The sequence below is a fragment of the Canis lupus genome, chromosome 16 (genome assembly GCF_003254725.2).
Source record: "Canis lupus dingo isolate Sandy chromosome 16, ASM325472v2, whole genome shotgun sequence".
NCBI classification, from domain to species: domain Eukaryota; kingdom Metazoa; phylum Chordata; class Mammalia; order Carnivora; family Canidae; genus Canis; species Canis lupus.
Genome location: NC_064258.1, coordinates 11,071,463 through 11,089,854, shown reverse-complemented (window position 1 = coordinate 11,089,854; position 18,392 = coordinate 11,071,463). Strand labels below are relative to the sequence as shown.

Here is an 18,392-nt window from a genome sequence, read left to right as displayed (position 1 = left end):
CGGCTCCCTGTGCCCCAGAGGAGAGGTGGTGTGACCACGCCCGGCAAACACGCCACCTGACCCCACTCATTGTTTTCCGAACTCTCCCTCCATTTCTTAGCTCAGATTTTCAGTCTCCTTTTGCACCAGTTTGTTCATGGAGGGGCGGGAGGGGGGCGGGGGGGGCGGAGGGATAGGGTTGGGGAAGCCGCAACAGCATGCAGGTCAGGTCCCTTAACCCCAGACGGTACCCCAGGTTGGAACGGAGATGAGATGCAGAATGAGGCCAGACTGTTGTCCATCCCAGTAGATGCAACTGAGCTAAACGCCCATATTTAAAATCAAGGGGCTCTACGCCAGACCCCCATTTCCAGCTTCTGGAGGAGACAGCTGTAAACGGAGGCTTTGGGTCCTCAGAATTGCTGCGTCTGGAATGGCCTTTATTGGCCAGGATGCTGTTCTGGCTCCGTCCCAGCGCTTATGGGAGAAAGAGCAGCGTCGAGCGCGGCGCCAGGGCTTTCGCAGGCCTCACCTGGGGCACGGGGCGGAGGCAGCCCGACAGCTGGCCGGAAAGCCGCGAGGCCCGCGGTGTCCACTGAAACGACGAAGGGACCCTTGTCGCATCTGTCCCCGCTCCACGCATCTTCGTGGAGGTCAGCGCAGTCCCTGGCACCCCCCGCCCCGGGAGTGCCCCTCCACGCACGCAAATGTTAGGAAAAGCCCAGCACAATCGCAGGGTCGCAGGTCACGCCCGGCGGTCACAGCCCCACCAGTTCAGGCCGCTCCCCGGCCCGCCTCCCGCGCGGGCTCCCTCGTCCCCAGACTCCTACCCCAGTGCTGGACCCCTCCCCCATGCCCTTCCTTCTCCCGCTTGGGACACTCTGCCCCCGCGACCCGGGTCCAGAGTGAAGTCCCACCAGGTCCGGTCCGCGGAGGGGCGGGGCGCGAACGAACCCGCACACGCTCGCCCCGACGCTGGCTGCGCGGCCTCTCCGGGAAGCCGGGCAGAGGCTTGCGCACGCGCTCAGGGCGGAGGAAACGCGTAGGTAGGTGTCGGGCAAAGCATCGCTCCCGGAAAGCGGAAAGGAGCCCCGGGCGTCCCCCGCATGCGCACTCTCCTCTCGGCAGAGCTGCGGGCCTGGAAGACGCGCGGAGCGAGACGGACGCAGAGCGGCCGCCAGAGCGCATGCGCACTCAGCGCCTGGCCCAGCTGCGTCTCCTGGACCGGAGCTCGGGCGCGCGCATGCGCGACGGGCCTCGGGCGCGCGTTGGCAGGTGTCTGGCGGGTGGCGGCGGGCGATGGGGCGACCGGCGCTGCTGCTGCTCGCGCTGTGCGCAGCTGGCGCCCGGGGACTCTACTTCCACATCGGCGAGACCGAGAAGCGCTGCTTCATCGAGGAAATCCCCGACGAGACCATGGTCATCGGTCAGGCGGGGCGAGGGAGGACAGGGCCTGCGTGTCTCCCAGACGCGGCCGCGGCGCCCCGCGGAGAGTGGGAGCCGGCCGGAGCAGGCGGGTCGTGACGGCTGTGTGTGCTCCGCAGGGAACTACCGCACGCAGATGTGGGACAAGCAGAAGGAGGTCTTCCTGCCCTCGACCCCCGGCCTGGGCATGCACGTGGAGGTGAAGGACCCCGAGGGCAAGGTAGGGCAGCGGTCCGCGCAGCTCCGGGGGACCTGCGGGGCCAGGGACGCGCAGGGACAGGGCGGCTCCGCTCCGGGGCACGTGCGGGGTCGGAGCAGCTCCGGGAGACGTGTGGGCACAGGGCAACGAGCGCCTGTCACGGTGTGCTCCGTTGCAGGTGGTGCTGTCCCGACAGTATGGCTCCGAGGGCCGCTTCACCTTCACTTCCCACATGCCCGGCGACCATCAGATCTGCCTGCACTCCAATTCCACCAGGATGGCTCTCTTTGCTGGCGGCAGACTGGTAAGAGAAGGGCCTCTCCGGCCACATCCCGAAGCTGTCCCCGATTCCACCAAGTTTTGAGTGAATGGCCACCGTCACTTGTGACCCTTTGTGACCAGGGACAATCAAAGAGACAGGTGTTGCACTTCTGTCCCACAGCCAGGGGTGGAGTAGGTTCCCTAGCCCAGAACCGAGAGTCGGAGGGCTTCTGACCTCAGGGCTTTGGGGCTCCAACCCCCTTTCTTTGTAGCGCGTGCACCTGGACATCCAGGTTGGGGAGCATGCCAACAACTACCCTGAGATCGCTGCCAAGGACAAACTGACCGAGCTCCAGCTCCGAGCTCGCCAGCTGTTGGATCAAGTGGAACAGATCCAGAAGGAGCAGGATTACCAGAGGGTGAGCACATATCACTGTACGGAGACGTGGCAGTTGACCTTTGTGCCTGCTGGAAGTGTCTGCATAGGGCATGTCCTTCCCAGGAGCTCAGCCACTGAGACTGGGGTGGACAGTGTGAGGAGAGCGCAGCTCCTGGAGGGGCAGCACATCCCTCTCCTGGGGTGCTGCCTGGGGAGCCTGGGGCAGCGTTTCAGCAGGCATTTGGTCCCAAAGTCGAATTCTATGCAGGAGGGAGGGGTCTCATGACAGTGGGAACCATTTTTCTTGCATATTAATCCTGGCTTGTTGTCCCACGCAGTATCGTGAAGAGCGCTTCCGTCTCACCAGTGAGAGCACCAACCAGAGGGTCTTGTGGTGGTCCATTGCTCAGACAGCCATCCTCCTCCTCACTGGAATCTGGCAGATGCGTCACCTGAAAAGCTTCTTTGAGGCCAAGAAGCTGGTGTAGTATCCTCTCCATATGATCCCTCCCCATCACCTCAATTACTTGGTACTTTCCCCACCTGATACCTTATCCACCTGGATTTTGAGGGAAAAAAAATGAAAACAGTATATAAGCCACATTGGTTCCATGACAACAAAGCATTCACATCAGCCACTCGTTCACACTGGTTCACGAGGACCCAGGACATTGGTCCGGGTTTTCAGAAGTCTGTTTTGGGGCCTGTTCAGAGTCAAAACTGCCCTGGGACTAAGTCTTGCCTCTCACCTCCAGTGATTCCACTCCATTCTGTCACAAAAAAGAGCAAGTGAAAAATCCTCTGCCCTTCCTTTAACTTCTTTTTGTTTACTTAGGCGGTAGGCGGCTGAAATGCCCCACCGGGGAGGCCCTGCCTCACTGTCCCTCGCTAGTCCTGGGTTAGCTCAGTGGCTTTGTGAATGTTAAGAAGGGCAGAGGCCTCGGAGGATTGAGATGTTTTTCTATATATTAGAACTATTTTTTGATAAATTATATATATTTTACTTCCTGGTTGAAGTGCTCCTGCCTGTGTATGACCAGCATTGCAGCCTTGTCTGCATTCTGTGTATCCATACGTTTTAGCTAAGGGCCACAGCAGGGCTCACACCTGACAGGTGCTCCCAAGGCCTACTGTGAGGGCCGAGACTTCCCTGGGACACTGGGATTTCAATCACTGGGCCCCAGAGCGAGGTAGTGCCAGAGCCAGCACAGGCAGGGCCCTCCTACCCTCCCACCTTCCTAACTTTTATTTAAGCTGTGCTAAATGTTTTCTTCACAGGAACCACATTTGGTTCTTCATACAGATTTTTCCAGTGAAATAAAATGTGTTGTAGTAGCTGTGTTTGAGATGAAGTAAGAGGCTGCGGGCAGAGGGGAGGCACGGAGGGAGGTGGAGGAAAGGCCCTTGGCCTTTGCGGGGGACATCAGCAGGCAGGCCCAGGCTGCCAGCTGCCAGGCATCCATGGGTGGGGGAACAGCTGGGCGGTCGCTGGGCCACTCCCAGAGGTCGGCCATGTAGGCCACCGGTGGGGCATCCTTTGAGGAGATACAGTAGTTGTTTCTCAGCTCCTAGGATGGAACTGGAGCATCTTGGTATCCTGCCCTTCTGCCCTTGTGTGGTATTAAACTTGCCCGCTCTTGACTTTTTATTTCATGGTTTTATTTATATTTAACAACATTGCTTATTTGACCTACAGAACTAGCGCTTTCTTTTTTCATACGTGTGTCCTATACCGTTTCCTGTGTGTACCTACTTTTACTCACAAAACGATCTGGAAGTTTGTCTTCTAGGTTTTATCATTAACATTTTTAAAAATATATTTTATTCATTTATTCATGAGACACAGAGAGAGGCAGAGACACAGGCAGAGGGAGAAGCAGGCTGCACCCAGGGAGCCAGATGTGGGACTCAATCCTGGGACTGCTGGATCAGGCCCTGAGCCAAAGGCAAGATGCTCAACCGCTGAGCCACCCAGGCGTCCCTGTCATTAATATTCTTAAAGTATTTTTAAAACTACATGTTCCTTATGTTCTAATTCGGGATGGTGTAGAACAGTCCAACGATAACTGACTTAAGTTTCTTTGAATGTCTATACAATGGTTTTTGATTTCCTTGTTAGAGTAAACACAGGGAGGATGAGGATTAGCTGCGCCTTGGTCTGGGCCCCTGGGATAGGGACCGGTCAAGGCGGAGTTGGGGCGCTGCACCGAGGCTGTCAGGCTGGGGGTGGGGGGAGTCTCGGGCTGGGCTCCAGGGGTAGGGACGGGTCAGGGCGGAGTGGGGGGGCTGCACTGAGGCTGTCAGGCTGCGGGGGGTCTCAGGCTGGGCTCCGGGGTAGGGACGGCTCAGGGCGGAGGTGGGGGGGGCTGCACCGAGGCTGTCAGGCTGCGGGGGGCGGGGGTCTCCGGCTGGGCCCCGGGGGTAGGATCGGTCGGTCGGTCCGTCCCAGGTGTCTGCACTGTCCGCCGGGCCGAGCAAGATGGGCAGAGCCGGCGCAGCTCCGACGGCCAGGCTGGCGAAGGAGCCGCTGGCAGCCGCTGAGCGCGGCACGCACAGACCGACCCCGGACCCCGCGAACCACTGCAGCCGCAGATGCCCGCCCGGACGCCGGAAGCCGGGCGACAGCACTTCCGGGGGGCGGCTCCCGGGACGCTGATTGGTGGTTGCGCCGCTCGCCGTCGGCCCCTTCCTGCCATGCGTACGCACCGGCCCCGCAGAGCCGTAGCATGGCGGACCCAGAGGCGGTGGGCTTCGAGCACATGGGCCTCGACCCACGGCTGCTGCAGGTACCGGGAGGGACGAGCTGCCGGGCCCACGAGCCTGGGGGCGGGGCGCCGCCTGAGCCGCGCGTCGTGTCTTCTAGGCCGTCGCCGACCTGGGCTGGTCGCGACCCACGCTGATCCAGGAGAAGGCCATCCCGCTGGCCCTGGAGGGGAAGGACCTGCTGGCCCGGGCGCGCACCGGCTCGGGGAAGACGGCCGCCTACGCCATTCCTGCGCTGCAGCTGCTGCTCCAGCGGAAGGCGGTCGGTGGGGGCGGGGCGCTCCTGGGGCGACCGGGGGGAGGGACGGGGGGCTCCGGGGCCCCCGAAGGCCGCCCCGGGGTGCGGTGTGTGTGCTCCGCGCTCTGGCCCTGCTCCGGGCGCCGCGGCCGCGACGTGAGCGCTGCCCTGTGTTTTCCGGCTGTAAAGGGCGGACACGCCCCCTCTCGGAGCGTGAGCCGCACCCCCGAGCGCTCCCGCTGCAGTCCGTGCATCCCCGGGTCGCCGCCGAGCCGTGCCCCCTGACGGGCGGTGCTGGGGGAGGGGCCCTCTGTTCCACCCTTCGTTCCGTTCTGGGCTGCGCGGAGGTGAGCGAGGGACTGGTCAGAGCACAGCCAGGGTGGTGGAGCGGAAGACCCCGCGGTTGGGTCAGGTGGCCCTGAGGTCGCTGGCTGGCTGGCTGAAGTCTGTCGTTGGTGCTCTTGCAGACAGGCTTTGCGGTGGAGCAGGCTGTAAGAGGGCTTGTCCTGGTGCCCACCAAAGAGCTGGCACGGCAGGCCCGATCCATGATTCAGCAGCTGGCTTCCTACTGCGCTCGAGACATCCGGGTGGCTGATGTCTCAGCTGCTGAAGACTCAGCCTCTCAGCGGTGGGTGAGAGCCACAGAGCCCTAGAGGGATGACCTGCACGGGGATGCGGGATGGGGATGCGGGATCAGGTTTGCTGGGTTCCGTGCAGCAGGAGGCGCGGCCAGCCTGCGGTGGTGGTGGGGGCATGAGTTGCTGTCTGCTTCCCAACACGGAGGTGTCTGCTGCTTGCAGAGCTGTGCTGATGGAGAAGCCTGACATCGTGGTGGGGACCCCGTCTCGCATTTTAAACCACCTGCAGCAGGATAGTTTGGTCCTGCGAGACTCCCTGGAGCTGCTGGTGCTGGACGAGGCTGACCTTCTTTTCTCCTTTGGCTTTGAGGAAGAACTCAAAGGTCTTCTTTGGTAAGGAAGAGGTGTGTGGGGCTGTGAGTAGACACCAGGGCCTAGGGCTGGGATCTGACAGGCTGTTTTTTTTCTAGTCACTTGCCTCGGATTTACCAGGCTTTTTTGATGTCAGCTACTTTTAACGAGGATGTGCAAGCACTCAAGGAGCTGGTGCTTCATAATCCGGTAAGGGCACTGTGGGAGCATCTGGAGCCACTGGCCTGTGATTGTTAACTTTCCAAGGAGTTCTTTGGTATTTCGGGTGGGGTAGTTGCTCATGTTTTGGAGGTTCTGGAAACTGGTGGCCATCTACAGTGCCGTCTTCTTACGGTCACTGCGTATTTGCAGATATTTGTAGGTAGTGGTTCAAACAATGCTTCTTTACATAAAGGCCTGAATTGGGACCCTCAAGAGTCAGAAAGGCTGCTTTGAGCAGCACAGTCAGAGCTCTCGCTGTACGTGAGCTTGAGTCCTGAGAGATTGCTGCCTTGGGGCTCTCCTCCTCACTGCAGTTGCTTATCATGTGTTTCTTTCTGTTCTGGGCCCCCAGCATGTTGTAACTGTACATTCTCTGTACACCACAGTCAGGGTACATTGAGTCCTCACATCACCTGGTCGGAGGGGACACCAGGTGCTCTGCCCTCGCACGTTTGTGCCCTGGCTTGGACCAGCAGCTGGCAGTTCTGTTTTTTCCTCTTCCCTGACCTCGGGGCACCTACCTCCTGTAGGTCACTCTCAAGCTGCAGGAGTCCCAGCTGCCCGGGCCAGACCAGTTGCGGCAGTTCCAGGTGGTCTGCGAGACAGAGGAAGACAAGTTCCTGTTGCTGTACGCCTTGCTCAAGCTGTCGTTGATTCGTGGCAAGTGCCTGCTCTTTGTCAACACCCTGGAGCGGAGCTATCGGTTGCGCCTCTTCCTGGAGCAGTTCAGCATCCCGGCGTGCGTGCTCAACGGAGAGCTCCCACTGTGTTCCAGGTTTGTCCGCTCTGGCGCTTTGGCTGAGAAGCACTGAAGCAGGGGACTGAGAAGGAGAGACACGGGGGCTGCTCCTGTGTCTAAAGTGGGAGGTAGAGCCCAGCCTGTGGGTTGGGCTTGAGTGCTTCTCATTGGCTTTCTGTGTCACAGCTCTGAGATTCCTGCTGTCACATTGTCTTCAGCTGAGGCGCTGAGGCCTAAAGGTGAAGCAGGAGCAGAGCTGGAAAAGGAAGAGTCAGAATACAGTCGTGATGATGTTGGGGGTCGGAGGGCCCTTCAGCTGGCTTTGGGGGCTGATCCTTTCTCTGCTCTTGGGCTGTAGGTGCCACATTATTTCACAGTTCAACCAGGGTTTCTATGACTGTGTCATAGCGACTGATGCTGAAGTCCTGGGATCCCTAGTCAAGGGCAGGCGTCGGGGCCGAGGATCCCGGGGGACCAGGTGAGTGCTGGTGTTTCCCTTTCGTGGTGCACTGCAGGGAGACCTGTTTTCTCAGCCTTTCAGAAGGTGGTGAAACCAGTGTCCTGAGCAAGGAGTCTGGTGCTGGGGCCTGGCTGCTGACCATGGCCCACGGAGCCCTCGCTCTGTTGCCAGGGTCTAGAGGATAGTGAAGGGTGTGCATGCATGCGCTCTGGGGCAGTGGGAAGGGCCAAGTGTAGTAGATTGTTGGTGAACCGTCCTGCACGTGCAGCTCTGACCCACAAGGAGGAAGGTTTCCCAAGGGATCGGGAGTTCCAGTCTCTGCCTAGCAGGCCGTCTGGCCAGGAATGGATCTGGGGTTGTCTCGTGTGCAGTGGGTTCTGCTCCCCCCCCAGCACTGGCATCAGGGCAATCATTTGGCCACCCTTGTTCAATGGTTACTAAGTGGCCCGGGTTTCAGGGTTCCAAACTATCAGAGTCTTCTAGTCTTGTGTAAGGCTTTATTGAGTGATTTTGCTGATTAAATGGCTTGAGGTTGCAACCTGGAGGGAGGGGGTCAATCTGACGTTGGGACATCTCCTCACAGGGCCTCTGATCCGGAGGCAGGCGTGGCCCGGGGCATAGACTTCCACCATGTGTCTTCTGTGCTCAACTTTGACCTGCCTCCCACCCCTGAGGCCTACATTCATCGAGCTGGCAGGTGGGAGAGCGGGGGCGTGGTGTGCAGGCGCGGGGACCATGGGCTTCAGGCCAGAGGTTCAGGCTGGGTCATCTGTTCTTGCAGGACGGCACGTGCCAACAACCCTGGCATGGTTTTGACCTTCGTGCTACCAACTGAGCAGTCCCACCTGGACACGATCGAGGAGCTTCTTAGTGGAGGTAAGCACTCAGCGCTCTTCCTGCAACGCTTTAGACCCAGCGGTGGTGATGGCGGCACCCCTTGCTCAGCCCTGCTGTGTGTCTCCTCTCTCCTCCATCCTCCTCCCACCCTAGGGCGGCAGGGAGTGTCCCCACAGATGAGCAAGCTGAGGCCCAGAGTCAAGGGGCAGAAGGGCCAGGGGAGGGGAGTGGGATTTGACAGATGGGGACGGGATTGGTGGTGCCTCAGGAAAGGATCTTGTGGGGATCTTGGGGGCCTCTGACTTCTAAGTTGCCGGGCTTAGATCCGGGTGCCCCCCAGGCCTCCCAGCAGTTATGCCACAGCAGCATAGCTGTCACCATTCCAAGCGGTGAGCAGTGGCTGGCAGAAGAGGTGTAGGTGGGGCTGCCGACCAGCCAGGAGGCTCCCCAAAGGGGCCTCGTTCGTGCCTGTGTTGGGGGTCCAGGAAGGACACCTGCGGGCTTGTGCAGAAGGGGGCTGGGGGCACTGCTTGGTGGGAGCACGAGGGGTGCTTCTACGTTGAGACGCTGGTTTGTCGTGAACGGTGAGCGTCCTAGTGTGTGGCTGTGTCTGCTGGGGGCAGTTCTGACTGCAGATGCTGGTACTCTTTGCTGCCCTCGGCTGTTGTCTCGGTGCCCTTACAGTCAGAGTGACCATGGGGGAGGAACTGGGGAGGTGGGCAGGTTCTGGGGCTGCTGTGACAGGCACCCAAGGGACCATGGACTAGGGGCAGGACATTGTGGCTGGGGCAGTTACCCTGGGCATCTCACTGTGTGTGCTCCTCACAGGGAAGGCGTGGGCTGGGGGGCTCTGGTAGGCCTGCTTTTCAGGGCTCTCTCACTGCCATGCTCTCCACAGAGAACAGAGCCCCCGTCCTGCTTCCCTACCAGTTCCGCATGGAGGAGATTGAGGGTTTCCGCTATCGCTGCCGGGTGAGCGGAGTCTCGGGCAGGGGTGGAGCGGGGGGCCAGTCTTTCTGGGACCCGGGTCAGACCCCTGCCGCTGAGCACCCAGTGGGCAGCACCCCACTGTTGCCCCCACCCCACCCTGACTTTTGTCGTTTACGCCCAGGATGCCATGCGCTCAGTGACCAAACAGGCCATTCGAGAGGCGAGGTTGAAGGAGATCAAGGAGGAGCTTCTCCACTCAGAGAGGCTCAAGGTGAAGCTCAGAGTCTACAGGGGACACAGAATCACTGCCATGGAGTTGGTTCCTGGGACGCATTGCTGTGGGGAGAGTGCCCCTGGGATGCCCTAGGCAAAGGCCCTGCATCCATGTGGGTCACAGCTGCCATGGGAAGGGCAGTGTGCTCCCAGACAGGGCGCCTTAGGGAGGCGGGAGATGCACAACGTGCCCACCCAAAGGCCCTCTGTGGAGCCACAGGAGGCAGGCTGACCCCATGTGTGCCCATCTCTCCTGCAGACGTACTTTGAGGACAACCCCCGGGACCTGCAGTTGCTGCGGCATGACCTGCCCTTGCACCCTGCCATAGTGAAGCCTCACCTGGGCCACGTCCCTGACTACCTGGGTGAGCGAGTGGGCTGACACAGATGCAAACGAGTCTGCTAACATACATAGCTTAAACTGGTGGGCATGCACTCCCTGGATCTGTGGAGGTGGGAGACCCCCTTGCTGCAGGCAGTCAGCAGTGAGGCCAGGTGGGCCTGCTGTGGCACCTGGCCTGTGGGGAGGAGGCACATGGGTACAGCGGAGGGTCGTGGGCAGTAGGTGGTGCTGCCTGTGCTGGGGGCATGAGGCCAGTCACCAAGTGAGCTGCAGGCAGGCAGCAGGGAGAAAATAGGCCTCTCAATCTCATGGGGTCGGGGAACCCCGTTCTCTGTCTTATAGGAGCCAAGTGTTTGGTAGGAGTGTGAGGCTGGGGGCCTGGGGTTTGGGGTGAGTTGGGAGAGGGCAAAGGCAGGGTGTGCAGACCCTATCAGGGTCAGGTATAAGTGAGGCTGGGGGTGGGGGGGTGCAACAGGTGCAGTGATCATGTGGCCAGGTGGGTGTAGGAAGGCCGTGGGGAGAGGCCCCCAGGGTGCGCTGGGTTTGTTATCATGGACCATATATGACCCAAGTTACGTGGAAGCTTTTGTTTTGTTTTAGGGGTAACCTTTTCCATTAAAAAACGCAAGGTTTTTTTTTTTTTATTGCCACGTTGTTTTTACAAGTTAAATTCGGCAGGGGAGTGACTTAGTTAAGGTCTCCGCAGCCTTACCTCAGGGGTGGCCGTTCTGGGGTGGGGTTACCTTGCTGCGCTCAGGGCGCCCACTGCAGGGGGTGTGGGTGGCAAGGGGTGCTGGCCGCCGCTCAGTCTGTGTGTCTCTCCAGTTCCTCCTGCTCTGCGTGGTCTCGTCCGCCCTCACAAGAAGCGGAAGAAACTGGCCTCTAAGAAGGTCAAGGTATGTCCCCTGCAGCCTCGGCCACGCCTCAGGGCTCCCCTCCTCCTTCGTCATCACCTTGCCCATGGGAGGGAGGAGAGAGGCCCCGAGACCCGGCCCTAAACTCTTGGGCTGCAGGTCCAAGTCGTGGGGGCCAGACACGCCCCGGGCCTCCTCAGACAGTTTCAGGACCATAGGGCGGTCTGCTTCTTTGTCAGCCCTGCCCACTCTCCACTCCAGGGGGGTGGGAGGAGGAGGAAGGCAGGAGCCTAGAGGGCCATGGACAGTGACCATGGCGGCCTCTGTCCTTGGCTTGTGGCCTGCAGGGTCTTGCTGAGAGGCCCCACTTCTTACTTCCCTGAGCGTTTCTCCGTTCAGGCGGACAGATATCCGATGCCCTCGGCTAACCTGCAACTTTGCCCTGCAGAAAGCCAAGACCCAGAATCCCCTGCGCAGCTTCAGGCACAGAAAAGAGAGACGCAGACCCACAGCCGTGCCTTCCTGAAGTCATCTGGGCAGCCTCACTGTGTCCCAGGCCCTTTCCAGGGCTGAGCGCTGTGCGGGGTGCGGACACTGGCTTCCCACCCTGGCCGGACTGGATTCTGGGGCCGACCTGTGGTGCTGCTAGGCTGGCCTTCTGCTTCCTAATGGACTAGATTCCAGCCATCCTGCCTTGTGCTTCCTGCAAGTAGAAAGGGATGTCTGTCCCTGGAGATCTAGGGAATTAAACTGCTTCTGGGAGTTGGTGCCTGGCTTTCTGCTGGCTGTGTGCGTGATGCCCGCCTGGCCAGCAGAGGTCAGCCATGAGGCACTGCAGCAACTCTTCTGGGCCTGGCCCAGCCCCTTGCCGCGCCCAAGGCCTCCCTCCCCTGAAGCTCAGAGAAGATGGGCCTTCCACTTCATTGGGTGTGATGTAAATTCAGTCTCAGTCTCCGCCCGAGAGCCAGGAGAGCCGCCAGGAGAGCCAGCCGTCCCCTGAGCTCCTGCCCCACTCCACTAGGCACACGGGTGGTGGTGGGATGCACGTACTCGCTGTTGGGTGCCCTCCCTTGAGCCAGGGGGCCTAGCACATCCCAGCTCCTGCTGCTGTGGGAAGGCAGGATCTCGATGGCGCCATGTCCTAGTATTCCTGGCACCTGCTTATGGGTGTTGTGAGGCCAGGCTGGTTGGGAGAGGACTTGTGGGTGGAGGAGGCTATGGCTGCACTTGCTGTTTGGGTGTGGTAGTGCCTCAACGTCTCCTCCCCATGGTTGAGGATTTCTGGGTACCGGGGGTTTGCACCAGGGTTGCTCTGGCAGGGCTCTGTGAGCAAGCCCAGGTAGGTCACTGGGGTTCTAGCAGGCCTCGACTGTCCCACCTGCTGTGTGAGGCAGGTGAGGAGCTGAGGCCTGGCCACGAGGACAGGGGGCCCCTGGATAACCAGGGGCCGTCTGCTCTGAGAGGCTCTGCTAGCTTCTCCCTGTGGTTCTAGTCCCTCTCACCCTGCCACCTCCATGTGCTCATGGCCCAGAACTAGCCCAGATCCAGACACAGGAGACTTGGGGCCCAAGGGAACTGGTCTGGACCTTTGTCCCTGCCTGGGAATGGAGCTGGGGCCGTGGACCCATCCTCCTCAGCAAGCCCTGGAGGAACGTGACCCACATTTCTGGGTGGGGGGGCTGAGGCCCAGAGGAGATCTTGCAGCATTGAGCTCACAGGGCAGGATGTAGACGTCAGTACTGGCCCTGCTATCCACCACCGCAGAGCAGTAGCTGGCACTGTCACAGCACGGGACGGGTGCCATCTGGGGAACTGGGCCTTGCCTGCGTGCCCCTCCCTGAGCTACAACAGGCCCTGGCACCTGGTGTGGTCTGAACTGACCAGGGCAGTGGAGAGGCTCCTGTGTCCCTGTGCCCTGGCCCTGCAGAGAGGTGTCCAGGGCCCAGATACCTCATTCAGTTCCCACCCCACCCTGGGAATAGACCCCTGCCTCGTGTCCACTTAATTTATGTAGGGGGAAACTGAGGCCCTCGGGGGCTGGACTTGTCCGTCAGATCCATGTCCAGATGGGCCAGACCGGCCCTGCCCTGGGCTGGAAGGGGTGGGGTGGGGTGAGCCTGGTAGGGGCGCGCAGCATAAGGCTCCCCATGGGAAGGCTGGCGGTGACCATGTCCTCCCTGTGTCCCGGCTGAAGCCTGAGTGGGTGCTGCTGTTAAGGCAGGCACGTGACATTTGGCCGTGAGGCACCCAAGCTGTGGACTGCACACTTGTGGGGCTGCCAGGTGCAGGCACCCAGCGGGAGCAAGAGGGCTGGAAGGTGACCATAGCCAGGGAACAGCATCCACACGTCCTCCTGGTGGGAGGGGCCCGGCCTGGCTGAGGATGAAAAGAACCAAAAGTGGTCGTCAACAAAACAGGTAAAGGCTGCAAAATGGACTTATTTCAGAGATAAACACAGTCGTTTGTTAAAAATTCAAAAGGTAAACGAGCAGGTGGTTTTCAGGCTGAGGAGCACCCTGATCAGATAGCTAGGCCGCCACAGTGATAACGGTGGGGGAACATCGTGTTCCTAGAAACCTCTGGACCCAGAGCACAAGCCGCTCAGGTGCATTTCCGACTGCTGCTAACTCCCCCATCTGCTGAGGATCAGTGACTCAGGGGAATTTGTTGCTTGAGGCACTTTGGTCTCCAGGGGCAGTGGCTATCAGGGAGGTGCCCCACCAAACACTGGGGGGAACGTCCGGAGGTCCTGCCTCGGCTGGGGCAGCACGTCACAGGTGTGGATCACAGCTGCTCACACCTGGAGAAGGAAGCATTGCTCATCCACTGGGGACAGGCCAGGCATTAGGGCTCGGCATCTGTTCCCCCATGAGCCCACCTACAACCCCACCCCCCCGCCACCGCCCCTGGGGGTGGCTCTGCACACAGTGGCCCTCAGACTTAAGAGCACACTCCAGTCACAGGGGCCTGTCCCTGCAATGTAGGTGTCAGCCAGCAGGTCTTGGTCGGGGCCTGTGGTTCTCCTGGGGGGTGTTGCTCTATCCCATTCTACAGACCAGGAAGCTGAGGCCCCAACAGAGCCAGGCTAGTGCCACCAGCTAAGGGACAGAGTGGGCAGGTGCTCAGACCTGTGGGCACCACTCTGGAACCTAAGGTGAGAACTTGGCTTGGCCCTGTCCCATCCCTTCTCTGAGCCTGATCATCTGCAAGGAGCAATGATGAATGGTGTCACTTGTTAGCATAAGTATGTCCCAAGCGATGTCTGTGAGACACTAAAAAGTTATTCAGTTACTCGTTTGAGGTTGAAATCTGGATGGGTGACCTGTTCCTTCGCTAGACCTGGAAGCTGTCTTGGCTCCCTGCCTGGGCTGGGCACCCTCTTCTGTGTGTCCTTAATACTGCCTTGACCCCATGGAGCACATCTCTGTGGTCTGAGCGGTCTGGAGGCAGGGGCTGTGCCAAGTGCAGTCCTGGCCTAGCTGGGACTCGGAAAGGGTGAAGCTCTTTCCTGAATGGCCCTGGGGCCTGAGGCTCTTCACTATTTCCAGTTAAAAGTGGAAGAAAAGGATGTACTGACCAGGATGGACTCTGTCCCCTGACACAACATATTGGACGCACCCTGTTTGTCGCCTCCATGACTCAGGGCAGACACCGGGGCTGCCCTTGGCTGGGATTGGTTGCCAAGGCTGTCGGGTTTCAGGTGAAGTCAGAGGCCCATCCCTTCCTACCCTCACCTGCTCCCTGCACAGGGGCTGTTCCCCCCCCCCCCCCCACCTGGGGATCATGCTTCACACCTCTTCTCGAGGCTCCTTTGGCTCCTACAGCTCAGCGTCCGACTCCTTGGACCTAGGTTAGGAAGTGCAGAAGCGGTGCCCAGAGGGACCACCGGGGACAGGCTTCTGCGAAGACACCCCCCCAGCTCACATGGCTGGTAAGAATGTGAGGAGCAGAGGATAAGCATCCAGGCTCAGCTTTCCAGACTCAGTCCCCACTTGGCCTGAACGCCTGTCCCTGTTCCCCACAGCCGCCTCCTATCCCCCGCTTGGTGGCCTGGCTTCCTTACCCACTTCTCAGTGTATGGACATCTAAGGTGTTTAGCTGGGTCCTGGAGGTGGGTCAGAGGTGCCTGCGGAGGCAGCAGTGAGGGACAGATGGTCTGGGCTGCCCACCTGCTCCCTTAAGGGAGCCCTTGAGAGGGCCCGGGGGTCCTGTCCATAGAGGGGTTCTGTACAGCAGACGGCTGGCCTCTGTGGGCCGCAGGCCAGGGTCGTCGTCTCTGTGGGCCTGCAGGCCCTGCCTGCCCACTTCAGCAGTGGCCTGGAGTAGCAGGCTCCAAGACCCTGGTGGCTGCCCCGCCAGGAACGAAAGGCCAGACAGCCCGAGCATCCGGGCTTGTGCAGCGGCCAGTCCTGACCACTGCTGAGCTCCAGGGACAAGCCATCTGCCATGTGCACTGAACTGTATAGACTGGACCCTTCCAAGTGCTAAGCGTCCCTGCCCCCTGGAACCAGCAACTTGGCCTCCAGGAGCCAAACACACAGAAGGCAACAGGCCAAGCACCGTGATGGCTGGAGCAGGGGCAGCCCTCGGGCGGGAGGTGGTGGTTGAAGTCCGTGCCATCCCCCCACGGATGGAGGATCTGGCATGAATGGTGAAGGGCAGGCAGGGTTGGGGAAAACCCAGAGGGGCCTTGGTGGGGTCGCAGCGGAGCTGGAGGAGGGTACATGGTCGGGCACACCGACAGCAGTGAGCAGAACGGTGGGCTTAGGAGAGGCTTCTGTAGGACAGTGGTTCTTGGCACAATATGCTCTTGAGGGAGGAGTGGAGATGAGTCAGGTGATGGCAGGGGATGGGTGCCACCTACGTGTACTGGGCAGAAGCCAGGGATGCCTTTGAAACCAATGGCCAGAGCAGGCCCCACAGGAAGAGTCCTGGCTGAGGAGGTTGAAGCCCGCAGAGCAACAGTTGTGGGTACGCTGGCAGCCAGGCGGGAGGGGGCGGTGGTCTTGGGGCCCATGGCCTTGGGGTGTGCACAGCTGCAGTAAGAAGCCAGGCGACTGGCAGATGTGAGGTGTGGCTCCTTTCTTAGGCGTCAGGAAGGCTGCGGACCATCTGTGCCATTAGCGCCCCAAAGTCTGCCCCCACCACCACCACCACCATATAGAAAATAAAATGTATCGGTAAGGACATTCACGTTGCTGTGTGGTCCTACCCCCATCCATGTCCAGAACTTTCTCCCTGAACTGAAACTCCAAAACACCAGTTCCCCGCTCCCCAGCAACCACTCCCCCCCCCCCGCCCGCCACCCGCCGTGGATTTGACGTGCTGGGGGCCTCGTGTAGTGGGGCCACACGGTGTGTCCTCCCGTGTCTGGCTCATTCCACCCAGTGTCGTGTCTGAGGTCCATCCGTGTGGTAGCAGGTGTCAGAACGTCCTGTTCTGTGGCTGGGTGGTGGTCCGTGGTACGGGTCGGCTGTGTTACCCCTTGTCTGGTGTCGGGCACCTGCTCATTTCCAGCTCTGCGCTGTTGTGAATAATGCCCTCGAGTGCTGTTTAATCTTCTAAGGACTAGCTCCCACCAGCAGGGCACCGGCTCCCAGATGATGCTGGGTATTGTCCATTGTTTTGGTAACAGCCTGGCTGATGGGCGAGCAAGGCCCAGTTGCCATGTGGTTTGATTTGCATTATGCTAGTGACTAACATGCTGACCATCTCTTCCCAGCCAACTGGCCTTCTGTGTGTCTTCTCCAGCAGGAAGTCTGTTCAAGTCTTTTGCCAGTTTTTAAATTGAGTATGTTGTTTGGCTATTGAATTGTGGGTCCTCCTTATATACTGTGGATTGAGTGTGGATTGATCCCTTATCAGATACGTGTTTTGCAAATATTTCCTCCCATATTGCAGATTACCTTTTCACTCTTGATGGTGTCCTCTGATGCACAAAGTGCCGATAAATTCTAATTTATTTATTTATTTAGTTAGTTAGTTTTAAGATTTATTTATTTATTTATTCATTCATTCATTCATTTATTTATTTATGATAGACATAGAGAGAGAGAGAGAGGCAGAGACACAGGAGGAGGGAGAAGCAGGCTCCGTGCCGGGAGCCCAATGTGGGACTGGATCCCAGGACTCCAGGATTGCACCCTGGGCCAAAGGCAGATGCCAAACTGCTGAGCCCCCCAGGGATCCTTTATTTATTTTTTCTTTTGCCTTTGCTTTTGACATCCTAGCGTAGAAACCATTCCTAATTCAACATCAGAACGACTATCCCCTAGGACGCCCAGGTGGCTCAGCGGTTGAGCGGCTGCCTTCGGCTCAGGGGGTGATCCCAGAGTCCCGGGATCGAGTCCCATATTGGGCTCACTGCAGGGAGCCTGTTCCTCCCTCTGCCTGTGTCTCTGCCTCTCTCTCTCTTTGTGTCTTTAATGAATAAATAAATAAAATCTTTTTTTTAAAGACTACCCCTCCCCCAAAAAAAGACTACCCCATAAGTTTTCTTCCAGAGTTTTATAGTTTTACATCTTTCATTTAGATCTTTGATCCATTTTGGGTTAGTTTTTGTGTGTGGTTGAGAGGTAAGGGTCCAACCTCATTCTTTTTCCAGTTTTCCCATCACTATGTGTTGAAAAGCCTGTCCCTGGTCTGTATGTCTGTCCTTCCAGTAAAACACTTGTGTTGATAACTGTGCAGTAATTATTGAAGCAGGAAGTGTGAGTTTTCCAACTTTGTTTTTGTTTGTCGAGATTCCTTGGATACTGGGGAGCCCTTGGATTTCCAATGCATTTCTGCAAAAGCATCCTTGCAATTCTTTTTTTTTAATATTTTATTTATTTATTCATGAGAGACCAGAGAGAAAAGGAGGCAGAGACACAGGCAGAGGGAGAAGCAGACTCCATGCAGGGAGCCCAGTGTGGGACTCGATCCCGCGACTCCAGGATCACACCCTGAGCCAGAAGGCAGACGCCCAACCACTGAGCCACCCAGGCATCCTGCATCCTTGGAATTCTGATGGGAATTGCTTTGAGATTGTAGATCGCTTTGGATAGTCTGGACATTTTAACGATATTACGTCTTCCAGTCCAGGAACATAAAATGTCTTTCCATCATTTGTGCCTTCTTTCATTTCTTCCAGTGATGTTTTGTAGTTCTCAGTGTGTAAGTCATTTACCTCCTTGAATTTATTCCTATTTTATGCTCTTTGATGCTATTGCACATGGAATTTTTATTTATTTTTTTAAATTTATTTATGATAGTCACACAGAGAGAGAGAGAGAAAGAGAGAGAGAGAGAGAGAGAGAGAGAGAGAGAGAGAGGCAGAGACACAGGCAGAGGGAGAAGCAGGCTCCATGCACCGGGAGCCCGATGTGGGATTCGATCCCGGGTCTCCAGGATCGCGCCCTGGGCCAAAGGCAGGCGCTAAACCGCTGCGCCACCCAGGGATCCCGCAAATGGAATTTTCTTAATGTGTTTATTGTTAGTGTATAAAAATGCAACTGATTGATATTTTACACAACTTCACTGAATTCGTTTATTGGCTTGGTAACTTTCTTGTAGATTCTTT

The 18,392-nt window shown here is 58.4% G+C and overlaps 2 protein-coding genes across 2 annotated transcripts; both read left to right on the top strand.

Annotated features, from left to right (window-relative positions):
- Positions 1–1,070: 1,070 nt before the first annotated feature.
- On the top strand, positions 1,071–3,578 carry TMED4 (transmembrane p24 trafficking protein 4). Its single transcript, XM_025433676.3, is given in 6 exon segments — positions 1,071–1,261; positions 1,263–1,405; positions 1,524–1,624; positions 1,782–1,907; positions 2,137–2,283; positions 2,582–3,578. Coding segments are annotated over 6 exon segments (843 nt in total). The 5' UTR covers positions 1,071–1,085; the 3' UTR covers positions 2,732–3,578.
- Positions 3,579–4,869: 1,291 nt separating this feature from the next.
- Positions 4,870–11,593, top strand: DDX56 (DEAD-box helicase 56). The gene is made up of 14 exons (XM_025433674.3): positions 4,870–5,029; positions 5,107–5,268; positions 5,712–5,872; positions 6,045–6,215; positions 6,293–6,383; positions 6,926–7,170; positions 7,493–7,612; positions 8,178–8,291; positions 8,376–8,470; positions 9,330–9,403; positions 9,543–9,632; positions 9,894–9,999; positions 10,803–10,873; positions 11,280–11,593. The coding sequence occupies exons 1-14, from the start codon at positions 4,970–4,972 to the stop codon at positions 11,355–11,357; spliced, it is 1,638 nt and encodes a 545-aa protein (XP_025289459.1). The 5' UTR covers positions 4,870–4,969; the 3' UTR covers positions 11,358–11,593.
- The last annotated feature ends 6,799 nt before the right edge of the window (positions 11,594–18,392 follow it).